This window comes from Peromyscus californicus, unplaced genomic scaffold (genome assembly GCF_007827085.1).
Source record: "Peromyscus californicus insignis strain IS unplaced genomic scaffold, ASM782708v3 Scaffold_22__1_contigs__length_63687245, whole genome shotgun sequence".
Lineage (NCBI taxonomy): Eukaryota > Metazoa > Chordata > Mammalia > Rodentia > Cricetidae > Peromyscus > Peromyscus californicus.
This window is the reverse complement of record NW_026294525.1, coordinates 51,284,043-51,306,941: the sequence shown is the minus strand read 5'-3', so window position 1 is coordinate 51,306,941 and position 22,899 is coordinate 51,284,043. Positions and strand designations below refer to the sequence as shown.

Sequence of the window (22,899 nt, the reverse complement as noted above, 5' to 3'; positions counted from 1 at the left end):
TTATCAGTTGTCAGTGAAAAAACAATAGAAGAATTTGTCTAGGTACATTGAGGCTGGAAGTCTTTACCACTGAAACAGGAGAAAAACAATGAGATAATATATAATTATCGAGAAAATCCTGGGGTTTTCTCTCAGAATATTAGATATCATCTTTGCAAATTTGACTTCAGTATTTTCCCTAAAATCATATAGTTCATGAGAATTCACTATTTACTTATTAAAAAGCATCCTGCTTAAAATAACAATGGTTGCTATTTTCAAAGAGGAATAACATTAAAAATTGAATTTTTTTTTACTATTGGAGCATGGATTCAGAGCATTGATTATTTATCATTTCAGCTACATATTTTAATGCTTAGACACAAGGGAGCTTACACATTCTAGAAAAATTTTTATAACCAAACTCCCCCTCTAAACCTTCTGAAAACCAATCCTATGAACACATTTAAGAACTATTACTTTAATACATATATATCATACTATATATCTCCTCTATCCACTGTATCATATGTAACATAGAGTGCCATATAGGACATCATAGCACAGTATAGAAACAAATACATAGTTTTAAAAAATAAAGTCTTTAAAGAGACAGTAAAATTAATTTAAAAATAAGCCACATGAAGATGATTATTACACAGAGAATCTGGATTGTGTTGTCTTTGGGATTTTTAACTGCAGAAAAACATTTGATTACAAAAGCTGTTGAGTTATACCAAAATGTATATTTTAAAGGTACCTTGACTTCAAAATTTGAATGTAAGGATATGTTGCTTTGGAAAGGAGGCTCTGCTTTTGTTTCCACAGAAAGCCAGAGGCTATGGATTTGTTCCAGAGTAAGATACATCAGGTTTGACCAGCCAAGACCCCCTGAAAGGTCTCCGATGACACTATGGCCCAGATGATCCAACATCCAGAACCGTTTCAAGGCAACTGGCTCAGATGATACAGCCTCACGGACTACTCCATGATCCTAAAATTTTCGTTGTTTCCCCAGAAGATACAGCGCCCCCCTCCAGCAGGAAGTAGTAAGAGAAGCTACGCCCAAATTCCCAAATATACCAAGCTGACTTTGGAGATATGTAAAGGTTAAAACCTTCCTTTTTAAGAAAAGAAGAGGGGAGGTGCTGTGGGATGGTCTGTATGTCAAATGGGTTTGAGCGGCTGTAGGACTGGCGGGTGAGAGAGATTTGTCCTGACTGTGGGCCAGGCAGGAAAACTCTAGCAACACTGTTAAACAGAGAATTTATAAAATTGGCCAAACCATTAGAAAATTTAATACTAAGAATGATCCCTAATGTATATAATGTACTCTGGGTAATGGTGCATAGATCTTGATTCATGAACTATAATTGTGGTGAGAGCTGTCAACAATGGAAGAGGGTATCCATGTATTCAAACGGGGACTGTGCAGAAAATTTCTGTATGCCTATCTAGTTTGAAATCACACTTGAACTACTCTAAAACAATCATCTATAAAAAGAGACCATATATATATATATATATATATATATATATATATATATATGTCTGTGTGTGAGTATAGTATAGATGAAAGGGCTTCTTAATGTATTTTATTTCTACTTTATCAGAGAACAAACAATGTCTATTAGCCATGTACATCTTAGTGCAAACTATCAATGAAATAATAATACAATGGGGTATTAGATCTTCATGCTAAGGTAAATTGGTTGTATTTCTAGGAGCACAACTGTACATAAGGAGTAAAAAGATTTAACCTTCTGTAGAAATTTAAAAAGTCAATGAAAATGCTCTGTACAATAATGCATAATACAGATAACTGGCAAGTAGGTACTATGAAGTTGTTATATATTTAGTGCTTATATGAGCAATTGACAAGGCATATAATTATATCCCCCCATTTATGTATAAAAAAACAGAAGCTGAGAGAAGTCAAGTATATCCTGAATAATGGAAATATAAGGATTTACTCAGCACCTAGTCTATGCATGTAATTATAATACTAGACTATTATATTGAATAAGAAATTATTTATATCCATCAATGCTGCTTTCTATCCTTTGGCTTGTTTGATTGTTCTGTAATAAATTAAAATGAAGCAAAAATCTCAGGGAGTTCTGAAAACAGGTAAGGGACCAACAAAGCAAACTAATTTATTGTATACCTTCCAATCAGTGATAATTACAATATTTAATAAATGAAGCACCTACATTTAGAGATATCAAATCTTTTCACTGAACTCCACTGGTGTGGAAGTGTTCTATTCAAATGATGTCAGGAAGTGTTAAAGAACAATTGCCAACCTTTAACTCTTCTTCCTCAAAAATAGATTTATTATGGATCTTAGTGTAAGAACTTAATAATATGTCATCCATACTTATCTCCTTTTAAGGTGGCATGTCTTCATCTTATAGCACACTCACTCACATACATGGACACAGACACATTCTGACACACTCAGTCATTTGGAAATTTTGCTATTTATGATGTTAACCAAGGATTTCTCTGAATATATCAGGTTCACCACTATACGTTAGACAAATAGCTCTAAGTACTAGAATAGCTGCTAATATCACAGCATGATGAAGCTTCACTTCTTTTCACAATCTGACAATTTCAAGGACAAAGCATTTTCCATTTTAATATTTAACTGTTTTTATTTTTAAAGCACTGTTATTTTAGTCTAAACAGAGATTTGACTAAGCTGGGATTCAAATGAAGCATATGGAAACATAGGTACAGTTAATGAACCAACTGTGTTTTCTTCTTATGAATATGCATAAAAGGTGTTGTCAGTAAGCATAAGACAGGGACATGACTCAACATCCTGCTCCTCTCAAGAAAGAAACTGCACTGCATTGTGTTTAAATAAAAACCTTGGCTTTGCTCCGGGGAGTGGTGGCGCAAGCCTTTAATCCCAGCACTCAGGAAGCAGAGTCAGGCAGATCTCTGTAAGTCTGAGGCCAGCCTGGTCTACAGAGAGAGATCCAGGACAGACACCAAAACTACACAGAGAAATCCTGTCTCAAAACAAAACAAAACAAAACAAAACAAAACAAAACAAACTAAGCTTTGAAGATGAGAGCAAGTACAAAAAAATCTATATTCTACCTTCATTTTATGAGTTGAGAAGTATGGTGATATTTTATTTGTACTGAAATGTGATTTTATTTGTATGTTAATAAATAAAGTTGCCTGGGGGTCAGAGCTAATAGCAAGGCATAACAGAAGCCCAGCGGTGGTGGCCCACGCCTTTAATCCCAGCACTTGGGAGGCAGAGCTATGCGGATCTCTGTGTGTTCAAGGATACAGCCAGCATGGAGACACACGCCTTTAATCTCAATACCAACCATAGAAGACCTGGAGGTCTGTATACACAGGCAGTGATGAGGAGGTCATGTGGTTGGGTTTACAACCAATGAGAAGGCAGAACAGAAAGTCAATAAAAAGACAGACACACAGAAAGTAGGCCTCTTTTCTGAGGGGAAGGACAACAACAGCAGCGAAGGGTAAGAAAGGCGGTTTTAAGTCTCAGCTCTCAGCTACTGCTCTGACCTCTTGGGCTATTAACTCTGTATTTGGCTCTGTGTTTCTATATTTTCTACAGAGAAGCAAAGTCTTAACTTGTGTTTAGAGTCTTCAATCAGCTCTTCCTAAGACAGAACAAATTAATGTTACTGCTAATTTATCTTTGGGAAAAAATAGAAAATCCTATTAAAGAAAATTTAGGGGCTGAAGGGTTGCATCAGTTTGTTAAGTGCCTTCTGTGAAGGCATGAAAGCAGTTTGTTTGGGACCCCAGTATGCATGTGAGAAGCTACCTGCATCTGTAGACATCTGTAAACCCAATGCCAGGGATGAGGGACAGACAGATCCCTGGAGCTCCTTGGCCATTTTAGCTAAATACATGAGCTCCAGGATGAAAGAAGTATCTTGTTCCAAAAAATAAAGTGGAGAAAAAATGCAGAAGACACCTGATATCTAGCTTTGGACTCTATATGCTCTCTGTCTCTCTTTCTCTCTCTCTCCTTCTTACACACACACACACACACACACACACACACACACACACACACACACACACACAGCCATACATACCTGAAAACACACGTCTTATTCAGAAAAAAAATTCAGTTGGCCAAATATGAAAGTTATTTTCAATATATGCATATGTACAAAATAGCTTTCCCTCTCAGAAAGCAAAATTGCCTCAAATACCAGAGAAGTAACCATCAAGAAGATTATGAATTAAGGATAATTTCAGGAAATTCATCTTATAATTAATGGACTACCAGAAGAGTATGGAAACTGTGTTTCTCAGGTACTCTAATGTTGCAACTCACTCCTGAAAAAAAAAAATGAAAGAGGGAGAGAGAGAGAGACATGGAGGGAGGAAGGGAGAGAGGAAGGGAGGGAGGGAGGAAGGGAGGGAGGGAGGAAGGGAGGGAGGGAGGAAGGGAGGAAAAGAAAAATCAAAGTGACCAATCACAGTGGCAATAAATGCAATTTCTTCAAACTGTTAACAAACGTGTATTTAGGTTCTTTGTTTGAATTTTTTTAAACACTGTGTTTTTTTCATAAATTTTTATAACATGAAGAACTGATGTTTTACCTATTTTTTATCTTAAAAAATGAACATTTTAGTTTTTAAATTGCAAGATATTTTGGAATAATATTTATCTCAACTTATCTTTTTTTCCCCCAAAATCTTTATGTCCTTTTGTTTTTCTTTCAAAACGCTCTTGGCCATTGGTTGTAAGCTCTTATACTGACAACTATTATACATTATCCAGCACTTGACATTTCAGCTCAATATAACTATATAAACCAAATTTAGAATTTTCTCAGTCCCTGTGGCCTTTGTTCCTAAGATTGATGAGGTGTGACACACTGTTTGAGCTGCCCTCCCAACTTCACCAAGAGCAGGGATGAGCTTTGCCCTCAGTGGAGGAGGGGATGCTGGGTGGAAGAGAACCACACTGCTTTCCCGAATTACAGCCAGTTTAGACACTTGCCTTCCAAGCCAATTAAAACACTGTTTAACAGATTTTACACTTCAGTCGAAGACATAGCTTTTTTCTTCAATTAAAGTGTCCCAAAGCTGCATTAGTACATATTGCAAATGTAACAATTAGAAAGGGATTAAACTTCTGTCCCCCAGATACTTAGGAGAAGCTACTTTCTAAGATAAAAGTTGCTGCTTTTCCAAGTTTAAATACACTAACACTCTAATCACTTCTTATAATTCCCAAAATGGTGTTATCACTTTCTTTTTAACTATTGAATTCTCTCTGGCAGAGCTAGAGCAATAAAACCCATCATATTCTGATTTCCAGACAGCTTGATAGAACCAATGTTCTCACTGCAGATAAAGTGTACTTTAAAGCACTTTCTTTCCCATAGGAAAGTCTTTGACTCATATGCTTTGATGCCAAGTAGCCTTCACATCTGCCGCTTCTCCATTGATGGCTTTAACTTGGCATGCTAAACTGGTGTCTGATGAAGCTGCTTTACTCAAAGGCACCATTTTATTTCTTGCAATGGGAACATAGTAAATCCCTGTAATAAACATAGGATTGGGCTCACATACAATAAGTTGTGTGTTAGAAGAGAAAAGAGGGAGGGAGACATTCTCCTTGGGTTTAAAAAAAACCTCTTTTTTATGCAAATACAAAAAAAATGCCTAGTAAAGAATTAGTTTTAATGTTATTTCAAGGAGAACTAATTTAAATCAAAACTGTAGTAGACATTACTAAACAAGACTGTAACATTATTTAAAAATATTGCCCTTTTTTTATTAAGTTATTGCCTCTTAACTTAATGTTACCTTTAATGCATTGCCTATAACCAATATTTCTGTACAAAGTGAAAATGACTTGAGAAGATTAGAGAAACCTTGTGACTACAAAAGTCTTCAATTAGGGTATTTCTTATTGAAAATGAAAAACACAAACCAGTAGAGCTGGCCCAGGTGGTGTGAGTGAGGGAGGGCCTGATCTGAGCTACTGAGAGCAGAAGTGGCCTCACTCCTTGCTCTCAGCTGCATTCTGTGAGCCAGCTAAGGCAGTGCTGCAGAGCTCCCTGGGCAGTGACCCTGAGGGGAAGCTTAGGGGCTGATCAATCCAGCTACCACACAGGCTCAGAACCAGGGGTGTCAGTTAACAACCCCAACATCCACTTCATCTATGAAATGTTTGAGCATGTGAAAGGAACGAACTTACAGTCCCAAAATTGCAGGATTTACATGACTCAGGACATCAGGATATCTAAGTGGAGCCCCAGTGAGAGCCCATTATTGATGGGGAAGCAGAACCAGAGTCCTTAAACAAGATCAATGACTCATAGCAATGAGGATTTGCAAGTAAAGATAACTGCTGCTTCTACAACAAGATTCTTTTGTTTGTTTGTTTGTTTTGTCTGTTCTTTTTGTGTTTGGCTTTTGGTTTTTCTTTTAAACTTTGTTTTGTTTTGTGGGGAGGTTGTAAGGGCAGAGAGTGGGTGGGAACAGACAAGGAGATAAGTGGGATTGGGATGCATGGTGTGAAATACACAAAGAATCAATGAAAGTTAAAAGAATTTTAAAAAAAAAGAAAGGAAAAAATAGATATCAAAATTTCAATATTTCATTTTCAATACTGATAAGCTAACATGACTATTCAGACAAATTAGTGTTCAAACACATAAAACATTTAAATTGTTTCATTTAAGTATGTAAAAATAAAAATAACATTTATACAAATTCTAAATATATAATTATTTATGAATTTATCACTTTCAAGAAATTGTCAAGAGAAGTTTGGAGTTTTGAAGCCTAAGTACACTAGGCTTTTCATTGTCCAAGTAGGAAGAGAATTTGTTTGACACGAAATTTGCTTGTCTTTTTTTTGTTTTGTTTTTTGTTTTTCGAGACAGGGTTTCTCTGTATAGCTTTGGAGCCTGTCCCGGAACTCACTCTGTAGCCCAGGCTGGCCTTGAACTCACAGAGATCTGCCTGCCTCTGCCTTATGAGTGCTGGGATTAAAGGTGTGCACCACCACCGCCCGGCAATTTGCTTGTCTTAGCTAGAGTTTCTATTGCTGTGAAAAGAGACCATGAGCATGGCAACTTCTTTGAAGGAAAACATTTAATTGTGGCTGGTTTACAGTTTCAGAGGTTTAGTTCACTATTGTCATGGCAGGAAGCATGGTAGCACACAGGCAGACATGGTGCTGAAGAGGTAGCTGGGAGTTCTATCTTGTTCCAAAGGCAGAAGGCACACCCACTCCAACAAGGCCACACCCACTCCAACAAGGCCACACCCACTCCAACAATACCACACCCACTCCAACAAGGCCACACCCACTCCAACAATACCACACCCACTCCAACAAGGCCACACTGCCTGATAGTGCCACTCCACCTCATAGTGCCACTTCGCCTCATAGTGCCACTCCCTATGAGCCTATGGGGCCATTTTTATTCAAACTACCAAACTGCTTAAATCTAAAAAGAGTTACTGAGAAATTCTCAACTAAGGAAAAAGAAACGTAACCCTCATCAGTCAAATCAGTCTCATTTTCCTACAACAGAGGAAGGAGTCAAAGTCGTTTCCTTGAACAAGTGCAGTGTAATAAGCACAGTGAGAACTTTGCACAAGTCTGCATCTGAAATCTCTCATTCAAGATCTGTCTTCCTATAAACCCACATGTGAATTAATGCCACCTCTTTAATTTTAATAATTGTCTTTCCTTACATTTTCCTGCAAATGACATGATCTTTTTTTCTTTCAAAAATGTATTCTTTGGTTAAGTCCAGACATGTGTGCACTGCATCTAGCTCATATTCATCCTTCCAATCCCCTCCAACTCCCTCTGGACTCCATTGTCCCTAATGCATCTCCAACTTTATTTAGATTTCTAGGTAAACGTGCAGTATTGCTCATGTGATAAATTTCTTTTCCTTGTGTACTGATTAAAAAAAGTGAACTTAATTACTCAGCTTAAAATGGCTATTAATGAATGAGAATGAAATGAACAAAGAGTGCCACAGATTAAAGCACCTAAATCAATAAGGCTGCTGTCATGTAAATCAGCATCATTTGTTGACAGAAATCATCTCTTCACTTACTGAAGTACCATAAAGAATTTCTAATAATGCACAAAGGCAGGATATGATGAGAACCTGAGTAATAGTAGCAACTATGTGCATACCAGAAGGCATGACCGAGTTTCTGTTCACAAGCTGATACACAGCTGTTGGGTCTGTTATAGTAAACATGCTGTTTTTGTACCTACCATCTCAGGTCTTGCAATAAGATAAACAAAGGAAGCATTATTTGAGAATACAAAAGGATTATGACTAGAGATACAGTGTTTGCTTTTTAATAAATCTATTAATTAAGAACATGCTGTCAGCTAAAACTATTTTATGTTTTATCTCTCAATTCGAAATTTATTTACACCCCTATAGACTTTAGGAAAGAATATCACTCATACACTCAAATAATCACTGCAAAAATATGCAAGCTACTCAGGTTTAATAACCCCAGTGTGATTTAATTTGTGGAGATCACTGAAATGGTAAGATGGAATAGGTCACAGATGATAAAGGAGATGTGATGGGCTATATATGACCCAATGGTATAAAGTGAATATTTAGAAAACCAGTTTGATCAAACAGCAGAGTTGGATATCTGGGACCCACAAAATTAAAAGAGAGAACCAAATTCCCACCAACTGATTTATCAACCCTCTTATACATGTATGGCAGCCCATTTGACTAATTATACACACACATACACATTTGCAGAAACAAACAAACAAATGTAGTAAAAAACTTTAAAATTAAGATAAAATGACCAGACATGTGGTACTAGGGGGCACATGGGTGTACTGCAGCACTAGAGATGCAGAACAGGAGTTGAGATTAGATAAAAATATCATAAGTGATGATGGTTAGAACATCATTGTTACCACTGTTACTATGATTCTATAAGACTTTGATTGCTGTTTTGTAATTAATGATACCCTCTCTATATTCCAGGTTTTTTTTTCCTTTTTAAATAATCCTGATGATAATTTCTAAAAATCTGTGAAGATTTATAAATAGGAACTTAGACTGTATATTTGAGTTCCCCCACAGAGAAAAATAAAGAGGAAGGCAGGGAGGAAGGAAGGGAAGAAGGGGAGAGAGAATGGAAGAGACAGAGGAGGAGGAGGAGGAAGAGGAAGACTACTGTTGGTAGATACCAAATGTTAAAATGTTTTGCTCCAGAAAGTTAATCAACCAGCTTAAACTCTTAAGTCCTCTATGTACACTTTCAAATAAATTGATTTTCAAAATAGGAATGTTATAGGATAGCAGACATTTGGGGAAAAATTATATCCATAAATATACAGAATAGCAAGACAAGAAAATATTAAATGACAAAAGTAATTTTAAAACTGCATCTAACTAAACTATTTGTTACAGGTATCCCATCAGTGGTTACATTTATTTCATTTCACTCATGGATAACTGTACAGAATTATTGTATTAGATATAGAAAGCAGAGAAGAAAGAACTCATTAGAGGAGGCTGAAAACTATGGAAGTCCATGCAAACAAGGGAAATATTTCAGTGTGTGTGTGTGTGTGTGTGTGTGTGTGTGTGTGTGTGTGTGTGTGTGTGTGTGTGTCTACACCCATGGGAATACAAAATCCAGAATAGTATACTAAGTGTCTTTCTATTTTACTTTCGGTTTTATTTGGGGTTAAAAGCACCAAAGACATACTTTACAATTTATGAGGGTGCTGGGGGTTTGAACTGATGTTCTCCTGTTAGTCCAGCAAGTGCTCATATCCAGTGAACTTCTTTCCCAGCCTAGAGATAAAATTTTAAAAGAATGCCTCAAAGTAAATTGGCAGATGGAAAATGTATGAAGTCTTTTGGATCTAGTCAAATATATTGACAAATGAAATATCAAAATATTCAAACTATTGATGGTTAGCTATAGCTACATATGGTAAGACATAAAATACTGAAATATAATACATAATAATATCTACAGCATGGAAGTAGGAGAGATGGGGACAAACAGAAACTGACTGTTTTGTAAGAATAATTGAGAGAGGATGCAAAGGAAATAATGGATGTTTGGTTAGCAAAAGAATTTCTAAGTTTTTGTAACTTTAGTCAATGGAACTTTTTAAGTATTTCTAAACCTGGACTCAGACAGTTAAAATTAAGTAATAAACTATGCATATTGATTGACCCCCCCCCCCCAAAAAAAAAAAAGGAAGAGGAAAAGAAGGAAAAAGAGAAGAGGGGGAAAGAAGAGGAGGAAGACGATGAAGAAGAGGAAGATGAGGAGGAAGGGAAAGCAGAATCTGAAACAGAAGCACACCTTCTCCAGTCCAGGGGAATTTGAGTCTAAAGCTGAAAAATTTTCTCAGAAGCAAAAATTGAATAAGGGTTTAGGGAATAAGGACATCAGTTAAACTGGGTTGCTAAGGAAGGAGGACATGAAAGACAGCTCAGTAAACACTGGAGAAATGTGTAAGAGTGTAGATGTTACAGTTTCAGAAGAATGAACAGAAAGCAAGAAACCAGACTTCACAGTACTTTGTAAACCAAGCAGGTTGCTAAGTTATGTTATGCGAATACACATGGGGTGGGGAGTGATTTAAAGAACTTGAAGTCACTTCAGTAACATTGGAGAGAATACTAGGGATAAAACTGGGAACTGAGCATTTAGATAGTAACTGTAAAACGTAATTCAGAGATGATACTGGTTCCACTGTCAAAGCAGTGAGAAACTTGAGGCATAGCAAGTAGAAGGGGCAGACTCTGGAGAGGACTGAGAGGTGCATAACACCTATTGAGACTGAATAAATACAATTCTGGACACAGAAGAGTGGTTCAGTAAATATTCATTGAATGAAAATGTAATTTCTTATAACAGAATGTCTATATCCTAATTGAGAACATAAGGCGCATAGTGATACTAACTGACACATTGCATCACAATAATTATTTTATTAAATATTAATATAAAAATTTTATAGTAAGTAATTTTAACTTTCTCTTATCAGAAATTTAGAAAAAAGCTCCCCAAATAGCTCCTAGTTACACCTTGATGAAGCATGATTTCAAAGTACACTAACCTAGACATCTAGAAGATTATAAGAAAATATCTACAGATTTTCTTTTGTTTCACTCATATAATTTGTCCTTTGTCATCCATTAAAAATCAGAAGAATGAGGAACTCATCAGGCAAATATGACATAATACTTTTTACAATACTTAAACAATGCTTAATTGTTGGTCATAAAAATAGTTTGACATATTCTGTTAGAAAATGCGGCAAAGTGAGAAATTGCAGAAAGGCCAAACTTAAAGAATCTGTGAAGACTGGAATCCCGAGACATATGTAGGATCATTTTAAATCCTGAACTTTAAAGTTCTCCTTACAATCTCGTAGTGCTAACATACAGTATCTCTGAGACTGCTACGAAACATTAACTATGACATGTAAAGATTTTAGTCAATAGTTAAAATTTACATAGTGAGAACTGACCTGTTTGTCATTTCAAGCAGGGCATGGAAGAGTCGGATAGTAGATGCATAGCAAGTAGGTGCTCGAATCGGGAACTGAATTCAGTCTCTCTGATTCTATACTTGTATATATTTGTCTACTCTTACTTCTATTAATAACAACTACTGAAATGTAATTGCTATCACTTATAGTACTATAAAAAACTATGCGACAGAATTTTGATTTTTAAATACACAGAGAATACAACTTCCTTTTGACATCATTATTTTTAGGTGCACATATTATAGTAGTAAATGTGGCTAAGTCAGAAATACAGAAAGGTGGAACTTAAATATTCTGTGAATATTGGAACCCTGAGTCATGGGTTGCATAGAAACAATGCTATTCCAAACAGCTTTATGAAAGCAACAAAATCTTAAAAAAAAAAATGAAAAAAGATAAATAAAGCAACTCTCCAAAGAGACTAGAGAACCTCCAGACTGTAGCTAAGGTATTTTTAACCCTCTAACATAAACTCATTCTCTTAATCTTTATACTTCAGAGAGAAAAGAGTGCACTGTCCCTTGGTAACATTTTACACGTACAATATTTACCCCTGGGATGAAGTTTTAATTCTAATATACAAATTATCATCTTCTGAGAAAGATTTGATTTCATTTTTGATGTTTCCTCCAATCTACTTTGTTAACTTAGTACTACTAAGGATATACTGGAGATAGCAGTTATTGATCATGCTCATGGATTTGCTGCTGTTGCTGTGATTTGGTTTTGCCTCAGTTCTCTCTGGAGAAAAGGTGTGTGCTGTTCAATGGATGTGGAAAAAAAGAACAGGGAAAGGTTCTTCAGCCAATAGGCACATGAACTCAGTGATCAAAAGCATCGTTGTCTTTGGAAATGGAATTAAGCAATGCTGTGGAGGACACTAACTGCCTGCGTCTCCACAGATCAAGAACTTCTTAAAACTAGATGTCTTGATGTCTCTTATTGCTTGAGCTAACAAAACTACAATATTTTAAAAGAATTTTCTGGAACTTAGCAATTCAGCACAATCAGACAACAGCAGGAGCTTGTTAAATTAGGAAAATTATGATTGACATTCCTTCAGAAATCAATGCTTCTAAATAAGATAGAATAAGATGTGATTTTTTTCATATGCAAAATTTTTAATTTTAAAAAATCAAAAATAGTACCAGATATAGATAGCCCACACTTCAACAGTACTTCTTTGGTTGTAGAAATCCAAAGGATGGTGCACTTGTCTGATTTCTCTGTTGCTATATTTTTTAAATAGCATACCCTGTGTAGTATATTGATAGTTTAAGAAGCTAAAACATGAAGTTGAAATTAGAATACTTAAAGCATTTTCAAAAATATATCTAAAGAAAAATCTACAATTCATGTCTCCCATAGGCTTTTCTATTTTTTTTTTCTGATTTCAACATTAAGAATTCAGCATGTGATGCAATCAGCAGCATAAGGTAATTGTTAGCTCAGTAATTATCTCTGTATGGTTGTTATTGTAACCAGTGTACATTCCAGAAGTTTCAGCTCTAAAGGAAGTCTGTGTTGTTGGAAATAGAAGTTGCTTTATGTTGATTTCTCCATGTGCAAGAGGCACCCTCGTGTGAAAATCAGAAAAATACCAGGTGAAAGAGCAGGAAGCAAAGCCAGCGGCATGGAAGAGTGAGAGTGACTGACAGGCGTGCCACAGTAGAAAACACGGAGGAGTGAGGGTAGACATGCGCGCCACAGTAGAAAACACAGAGTGAGGGTAGACAGTCTGCCACAGTAGAAAACACGGAGTGAGGGTAGACAGTCTGCCACAGTAGGAAACAAGGAGTGGGGGTAGACAGTCTGCCACAGTAGAAAACAAGGAGTGAGGGTAGACATGCGCGCCACAGTAGAAAACAAGGAGTGAGGGTAGACAGTCTGCCACAGTAGAAAACACGGAGTGAGGGTAGACAGTCTGCCACAGTAGGAAACAAGGAGTGGGGGTAGACAGTCTGCCACAGTAGGAAACACGGAGTGAGGGTAGACAGTCTGCCACAGTAGGAAACAAGGAGTGAGGGTAGACAGTCTGCCACAGTAGAAAACACGGAGTGAGGGTAGACAGTCTGCCACAGTAGGAAACACGGAGGTGAGAAGCCCTGGAGGGCTGTAGAGATAGCCAGGAAAGTGAAGAAGTTTAAACAAGAGAAACAACATATAGAGGAAAAAGAGAATTATCGTTTGAATAGTTTCATGTTCTTCACCATGAGCTACACGGATAATGACTCAGTTTGTAACAAGATACGTGAGTGTTCTAGAAGATAAAAGTGAAATTAAAATCATGAAATCCATAGGGCACAGAAATAATCATTTCTAGTGTCAAATCATTGTGTTGAACACTTGATCTGTGTAGCTAAATAAGTTCAGCTCCAGAAGGTCCTTGTGCACAGGAATAATTTAGATGTACTACCAACTAAGTACTTCATATTGACGACATACATTTAGCCACTTCTACAAGTGATGTTTGTAAGAAAATATCTAAAACTAAAAAATTATTTTATAATAAAACACTGTTTAATAATTCCATATAATTAGGGGAAAATGATCAATTGTATTTGATGTAGTCAAAGAGTGCATATTGATTTAAATGTTTAAGTGATATATAATTAATAAATCTTACTAAACAGTAATGATTTTAATTAAACACTAAAAAAATCTAATCTTTACACTAGCCATAAGATAATAAGTTTAGTTCAAAAATAATTAAAAATGACATGTAGCTAAGTAAATGAAATCTAATTAGTATTTGGAAATTTGATTTCCTTTAGATTTCTATTGTTCAAAGCTAGTACAGTTTTATAAGAATTTTCACAAAAACATGCATACTTTGAGTGCTTGTGGTTTAAATAATAATGATGTCATTGTGAATTTATTCTTCTATCTGTAACCAAACTTCTGTCTTTGGAAGCAATTACTAGATTGCAGCTCCTGCAGTAGTCCAGACAATGTGGAGGGCTATTTTGGGTACTAGGTAGGCTGTTAAAGCACGCCTGATGAAATAATTTAATAATGTGAGACAATTTTTAAACAAACATTAGTTCAACTGTATTTGAATAAACAACGAAAGCATTTGCCATCACTTTAAAGGAATACTAATCTATAAAACAAGGGCTTGATGCCTACCAAAGCAAGCGTAAAGGTCACTAGACACTAGGAAATCCCCTATGTGCTTATTATTTTCCAGTGAAAGGAGCAGGAATTGAAGGATGAGGAGAAAAGGAAGAGGACTCCAAGGCACTCTGTGTTCACAGAAATGTTGCACAGGTTGTTCCTCTACAGACCTCTGTGAAAGTAATGATTTAGCCTAACTTTAGACTGGCTAAATCTACAGATCATAAGAACTGACTTTTCCTTCAGTTATTGCAGTCTGCTTTATTTTAACTGAAACAAATGCACGCATGTGAAACATTCTTTTTTTTTTTTTTTTTTTTTTTTTTTTTGAGGCAGGCTCACAGGGATGGTGACTTTGGAGAACATCTTGTTGATAAGGAGTTTGCCAGGCAAAGAAGCAGATGGAGTTAGAGCATTCCTGAGAATGGGCGCATACAGGCAGGTTTAAGCAAGAGGCCTGAAGGCTGGGGAGAGGCTGACAGGACTGTGTGACTGGTATAGGAGCTCTAGGGTGACACAGATTTGCCTTTGGGAAATGGTGAGTCTGTTTCTTGTGGAAAAGGCTGGCTGGCAGCAGGAGAATGAATGGTAGGTGTGTGGTGCCTCCCCATTCTCAACCCCCACCCCAAGTTCAAGTCACCTTGAAACAGAGGTCAACCAGCAGTTGGTCTAAGTCACCCAGCAACCATTCCTGTAAGACACCAAGTACAGATTGATCTTCGTCAGCTCCTTAAGTTTCTTTCCCTTGTCCTTCTGTAAGGTGGCATTAAGAGGTAGCACTCACCCAGTCCAAGACCTTCAGCAACAGCTTTCACTAAGGACTCACACCCTCTGAGGGTCAGTATGTTCCCTGCTCACAATGCCTGCACCACCCAGGCACACCTTCCCTCCAGGCCACTCCAGAAGGTTACCTGGCTGCGAACCTCACCGCGAACCTCACCCTGTCCTCTAGGGTGAAACATTCTTACATGCAAGTATTTCATCCTAGAATATGTACAGGATTGGAATCTGTTGTTATTCAGTGTTTAATAAAGATATCACATTATCACTCAAAGATAAAATCTCATTAAAAAACATTACCTTTGGAAAGAATTTTATTTACTATCAATTAGGAAATACACTAAATTTTTAATTTTCCATATTAGTCTTTCTAAATATGCAATAAACAACATCAGGGCATTTATACATCTCACAGTTCCAAGTATTAATAAGATGAGACATGATGGGCATATTTTTTTTTAGTTGTACAAACATCTCCCCAAGTTACATGCTATTATTTCTTTGGCAAACATAAATGTATAACTACATCATTACATTTATAAATAGAAAGGATTGCTTGTGAGTTTGTGGTTATGCTTCAGTAGCAAGTAAGACTTACCTTGAAAAATGTCATGGTTGCACCATCCTCTACTGCTCCATACTCTATCTTGGTTTGCTTAGCTAAATCATCAGCGGAGTCAATAGGAGATTCCATGCGTTCCACGGTCAGAAAGGCGGCTAGGTTAGCAGTGTACGAAGAAATGATGATAAGTGTGAAAAACCACCAAATGCCTCCCACTATCCTGGTGGAGAGCGCTTTGGGCATGAGCTCAGAACCTAACAGAGAGTGGGGGAAAGGTGAAACGAATACAGACAATTCGATCAGCTGTCAGACATGTTTGGTCACAGTGGAAGAATGGGATCACTGTGTAATAAAAGTTTAAGTCAAAGATTGACACACTGCTTCAGTAAACAAGCAACAGCGTTTGGGAGAGCAGAGGCCAATTTTAGTTCTATGCCACTTCTGGAAACACTGTATCAAGTATAGTGACAAGAGACTGGCCTTACCTGAGATGGCTCCATGTGACAATTAAAACAGTAACATGTAAAAAGTCTTAGAAAAGTAACATTAGAAGGGAGGAGTATAAATCTCTCCAGTTTATACACTACATTCAAATTTGTTCCTATTTTTACTATTTAAGTGTTTTTCAGAAGTAATTACTGAACGCAGATTCAGATTCATTTTCTTAATATGTTTGTGAAAGGTTCTTTTTAATGACAGATAGCTCAAATATGTCTGTTTCATTATTTATATTTGATCTTAGACAAATGGCAAAGAAACAATACCTTACCATTGAAAATAGCAATGTTGTATGGTATTAAAATATTTAATTTAATCACATACCTTATGAAGGTGTAAGGTATTAAGCCTGTGCTCATTTTAAAATAAAGTAACAAATTATTTACTTGCGATTAAGCAAATATCTCCCATTATGAAGCTTAGCTTCCATTAAGGTAATTGAGTAAAGAAACACAAATTTATCTTTATACATATGTAATATTACATCAATATATCACAATTACATGGCTGGAGTTGCCTGCCCATGATATTACTGAGAATGGGATCTAAGAAATATATTTTAGTTTGCTTTATTATTAATTTTCGGTTATTTAGTTTATAAAAGAAAATGTTAAAATGTAAAATCTTGTCTCTTATTTAAATTTTAATTAATTGTATCTTTATATCATAATGTAGTATTCTTGTTTAAAGTATATACTAAGCTCATCAATATATATATATATATATAATATATTGTCATCCACTTTTAGTCATTTTGGATCTAAAATCAGAAAAGCATGACTATGAAGTACTTAATATTTTATAGGACTTGAGTAAAATGTAACAAAGCAAAGATGGGCTCATTTTGCTGATGTGTTTTACAGTCTTATCTTTAATGTAATCACCTGTGCAGCAAGGAAGTACTATTTTAGAGTTAATGAAAAGAAAACAAATTATTCATGCTAACATTAAAATATGTGCTATCACGAGCATCCTATAGAAAATGGCCCATCTTACACTCTGTTCATCTTACCCTAGCAATTTTGAATATACAAAATATTAAAAGCAGACAGACTTGGACATGACAGCCAACTCCAGCTCCAGACTCTTGTCTACCACTCTGTAAGGGAAGAAAAGCAAAACAAAACAGAACAGAACAGAATGGTACCTTTCTGTTGTAGTTGCTCCTAGGCCCTGCCAGACACACACTTGGACACTGAAACACTAACACACCCAAGACGACCAGCAGCTTTGGCTGCATGTTTTACTGTTTGTTTATTTAAAAAAAAAACAAAAACAAAAAACAATAAAGTCAAAAGAGGCTATTAAATAAAAGCATAGTGGATAGAGACATTTGACAAAACTGTCCCAATTACCACAAGTTTGTATCTTACCCACAGACTGAAATTCGCCAGACACCTCCTAGACTTGTGAATCAGAGCCTGGTTAGGGGCTGACTGTCATGTACTCAAGGCAACGTCATGTCCAGCACTATATCCCACTAATTCCTGGGGATCGGGGCATCAGCCAGATAGGATGGGTTCCTCTTTCATGTATCCACCAGCCGTGAGGTGAGGACATGGCCAAGCAAATGCATTTCTGAATTTCCGATTGTTTTGATTACTTCTCTTTATAAATAGTGCAGATAGACTTATTTTTAATTGCTCTCACTAATAATTAAGATCATCTTGTAAGTGGACTGACTCTCAAAGATTTCCAAAACTTTTAGGAAATATAAATTTCAAGAAAGAATATTTTAGTTTTCATATTGGTATCAAAATTTAAAAAGAACCATGCTCTTTCGGTCTGACCTTGATTGTGAGGATTAGTTACTGTAGACACCCGAGGTTAACTGTTAGCAGATTGCCTATGTAGGTTATACCATTCCACTCTACAACTAAAGACATGGGAGAGCTTCAGTTTGTCAGCCTGATAATGAGGAAAGACACCCTTACCTTGGACCCAAAACGTGGGAAAGGGAAATGCAACTTTTGACTCTTCATCAGTATTTAAAAAGAGATGCCACAAATGTAGATCAGTTCATAATATATATCGATAACTTTGCAGGGAAAGGGTTATTTCAACTTAGTAGGATTTTATGTATTAAATATTATTTATTCCAACTTAACTTTTTTTTCTTTTAGCAACTATTCTCACTTTAGGAAATAGATTATAAATGGAATAGTTGTGACAATGGGTTTATACAGAATATTAAACATGCAATGGCATAGTACTTTTTAAATAGTCATTTTATAATTAATCAGAAAATAGTCACTCTCCATATCTTAATGCCATCATCATTAAATGAGTTTCTTCAAAGTGAATACTAAATATATAAAATACATTTTTCTTCTTATTTCACTTATCATCAATTGCTGAAACTTTTGATATTTTGCTCTATTTAATAACTGTAAACTTAAAAAATTACATTTGAAATATATAGTATACCTTTGGCCAGAAAATCATTTTATTGTAAGTAGTATGTGTTTATGATAATTTTTGGAATTTTATTTAACTATCATAATATTAACAAAGTAAACCATGCCATCAAAAATAAAAATTCTACTTGGGAATGCCAATAATGAATAAATAATGCAAACCATAAAGACATATTATTACATGTACTCTATCATTTTTCTAATCTATAGCCTTTACTTTTAACCTTTATATTGTGAATTTTAAATAATTTAATTAACTATTATATTTTTGCATTCACTCCTAGGCATGCAGTATTTTATAGTCTTATAAGTTATCAAGTATAGCTAATATTTTATCTAAAAACATAGCTTTAAATGGATTAATATTTAAATTTACAAATTTATATGCAATTAATTTAGTAATCATGCAATACAGATGCATCTAATCAAGAGTTAATATGAAAGAGGAGAACATTTTACATCAAATTGAGACAGGAAACAGGAATTACAGAATGGATCTTGCCTCAAGGAGATGTAACTTTAGTATTGCTCTCAGTGCAGCTATTGGCTAATGAATCAGGTTAGCTTGCTTGTCTATGGAGTAATGTACCTGCTGTGGGTTAATAAAAAATATTAGATGGTTAGATTCTATGTGGATTTGCAGAGCTGTTTTCTCAGAATCTCTCTCAAATGGGATTTGAGAAGGCCTAAATGCATTAAGTAGATGGAGAAGCTGGATTATGGTTACATGCACAGAGGCTACCCATGCAAGCGACTTGTGCCAGTGTGAGCTGTCACCCCCAGCAAAGAGTGGGACATGGTGCCCAAGGGAAATAGCAGGCTGAATCGTATACCTTGCTGCATGAGAGCTCCAACTCCAAACCAGAAACTATTTAGCAAGGTAAAATTGTTTTCCACCACGTCTGAGTCAGGATTGCAAGGGTGTGGATTATACCACTCATAGGGACTAAACCTGTGGTAATTGACAGAAAAAAGAATATATTTAAATAGCAGTGAGAAGATTCTATCCAACATTCTTGCTGCAAAAGAAACAAAAAAAATAGGTAAGATTAAACACAACCAGAAATAAGGCATTTTTATCACAGAATTTCATACATATGACAACAGTGTGAATTTCAATATTTCTTGCCTTATAGTTCATTTCCACACTAATGTAAGCAGTGGCATTCTTCACTGTATTGTACTTGTAAGAAGAAAGTCTGTGTATCAGTCAACTAAGCATATTTTAATATAAGCTTCTATACATGTCAAAATCATTTTTAAAACCTAGAAAATCATCAAAGAATTAAAAATTGTTATAAAATTGAGGATTTAAAAAACTGTAATATTTTGAGAGGGGAAAACACATAAAAATGTTATTATTTAATAGGCACCACCAAGCTGACAGACATCAAAATAATCAATGCATATTTAAGTATGTAAGGAATAGTATTGTGTGTTTATAGCTTTGTGAAATGAACTCAACTCTGACCATCAAAGTCAGAAACTCTTACACTTTCATAAGTTCCTGGCATGCCTGTAGATGTCAGATAACATTCCAACATATATGATATCAGTGAATGTTAGAAACAGAAAGGCATATTGAGGCTGCCTATTTTCTAATTATGTGTTTGCAAATTTGTAATTCGCTTCAATCATTGTTTTAAAAGTAAAGCACATTTGTATCTTAAAGACAATTACTGATGATTTTTAGAAGTATTATTAGTAATCTTTAATAGTTAAACACTTAATTTTCAAAAATTGTCATCTATATGCATAAATTGATTTATGCTAATTATAATCCAAATACAGTTATCAATTAAGAGACTATCCAAAACACCATCCCCATAATTAAATGCATTTTGTTTAAGTATTATGCTAACAAAATATTTTCCCCAATATCTCAAATTTTAAAGCCACTCTTTTAGAAACTAAATTTGTATATGTGTCTTTCAGGAAAGTATTTTACAAATCATACATTTAATCAAGGTTGTTCGAATAAATTATTTGCCATTGCAGAGAGCCTAATTTTTTTCACAATAATCTTCTGACATTAAAATTCAAAAGATGAAAACGAAGCATTTTCATCTTTTGAATGCAGTTTTAGAACGTCCTTGTTTTAATAGTCTCTGCTTGATAAACAAAAAAATGTTTTGTTTGGTTCTCTAAGTTGAACTGACACACTGAACAGAAAGGTTGATTGAATAGTAATTAAACATTCTGATGTGATTTGCTGGGTGTTTCACTACAATAGAACTGGCTTCAGTGGTAGACATTGATTTTATTTAAATCCTCTTATTTCTTTTAAACTAGTGAGAAGAGTCTGTGCTTTTTAAAACGTATTTCTGAGCTCCAGAATATTAGCAATCATCTTTATATAAGCTTTAACTCTAAAAATATTACCATTGTAAAGTATTGCAAACCTCCTTTCCTACGAGAGGCAGTGTGACCTGGTTAGAGGAGGGTTCTGCAACTAGAAGACCAAATAGCCAATTTCTATACTTAAAAAGTAAAATGAGTAGGAAGACTTAACTCCCCAGAATGATAAAAGGAACGTTAGCATTATTGTAGCAGATAGGAATTGCTCAGTAATTTGGTACAAAAAAGCATTATATAAATATTATTGAATATTATGATTTCACCTAAGCTGCATTTTTAATTGACACATCAGTGTTGGAAATTAAAATATTCCTTTCCTATTCTTGAAAGTCTATTAACTATAAACATAAAGCTTATTTGTGGAGCTAGATTTATTTTTTACAAATTGAAGATCTGAGAAACACAACCACAGATTGTCACAAAATTGTCTGTGTATAGTCACTAAGTTCTTGAGATGTAGGAGCCTTGAACCGGACAAAGACAACTCTAGGGATGTTGTAAGTTGAGTGAAAAGAGATGGTGTAGTAAGGCCAGAGAAGTGGAAGTATAAATATAAAGGGCCCTGCTTCCCGTCCTCTGTAGAGAGCAGTTATGTGGAAGGAAGGAAGGAAGGAAGGAAGGAAGGAAGGAAGGAAGGAAGGAAGGAAGGAAGGAAGGAAGGAAGGAAGGAAGGAAGGAAGGAAGGAAGGAAGGAAGGAAGGAAGGAAGGAAGGAAGGAAGGAAGGAAGGAAGAATGAGGGCGTGCAGAGTGAGCCAAAGAAAGGAGAACAGAAGGCAAGGAGGAAAGAGGGAAGGGAGGAAGGCCCCGCACTGCCTCTGTACACCCGGCCTCCGTGGTGAAGGAGTCCCATAATTTAAATTGAAGAGAGTAATAAATGTAGGGTAAACAGACACTTTAACTAAAATACTGTACATATTTCACAAGATTATTTTCTGCTTAAAAAAATACTTAAGGACTCTATGCCCCAAAGACGCAAACCTAGCTAGTTTCTGTGCCTGCAGATATGTGATCATCTAGCAGTGACTGCGTAAGTCACGCCGTTTCTTTTCACATCTTGCTTCCAGGTAACATTTGCCCCTCATAGACTCCACTGATTTCCATGTCTATATTTTTGTCCCCTCCGTATTTATCAGCAGCTCTAATTCTGTCTCTAGTTAATTTTCCCAAAGGTAAATTTCTTCTGTCTTCCACTTACCTCTATCCTCTGCATTTCCAAAAGATTTTGCTTCAATCAACATCTATGTATCCCTTCCAATTCCATCAGACTCATGATTTGCCTCCAAATTTATATTTCTACACACAGAATTTAGTTCTTTAACTGTTCATATTTCATACTTGTCCAATATTGACTCACAGTGGTCATCCATCCTCCCTGCGGATTATCCACTCAGTCTCCATCGGTAGCATCACTTTATGAGTCTTTACATGAACCGCAGCCTACCAACCCTTTGCTCACTGAGGCTCTACATGCTTTGAGTCATTTTCCTTTCTTTGCATTCAAGTACCACTACAACATAAACTACAAACATTTGTCAATGTACATTAACACCCGTGGACCACTGTCTCTTCTTGACCATTTCTATCGTGTGCTATGCTAGCTAAGGATACCACAATGCGCAGCAATAGG

At 35.7% G+C, this 22,899-nt stretch overlaps 1 protein-coding gene across 7 annotated transcripts in view; it reads right to left on the bottom strand.

Annotated features, from left to right (window-relative positions):
- Positions 1-22,899, bottom strand: part of Grik2 (glutamate ionotropic receptor kainate type subunit 2) — a 631,845-nt gene that overhangs the window by 99,240 nt on the left and 509,706 nt on the right. For all 7 annotated transcript variants that reach the window (XM_052751379.1, XM_052751385.1, XM_052751382.1 and 4 more), the window contains 2 exons: positions 19,747-19,865; positions 16,035-16,252 (listed from right to left, as the gene is read on the bottom strand). In XM_052751379.1, coding sequence (XP_052607339.1) covers positions 16,035-16,252; positions 19,747-19,865 — 337 coding nt within the window. The remainder of the gene's footprint in view (positions 1-16,034; positions 16,253-19,746; positions 19,866-22,899) is intronic.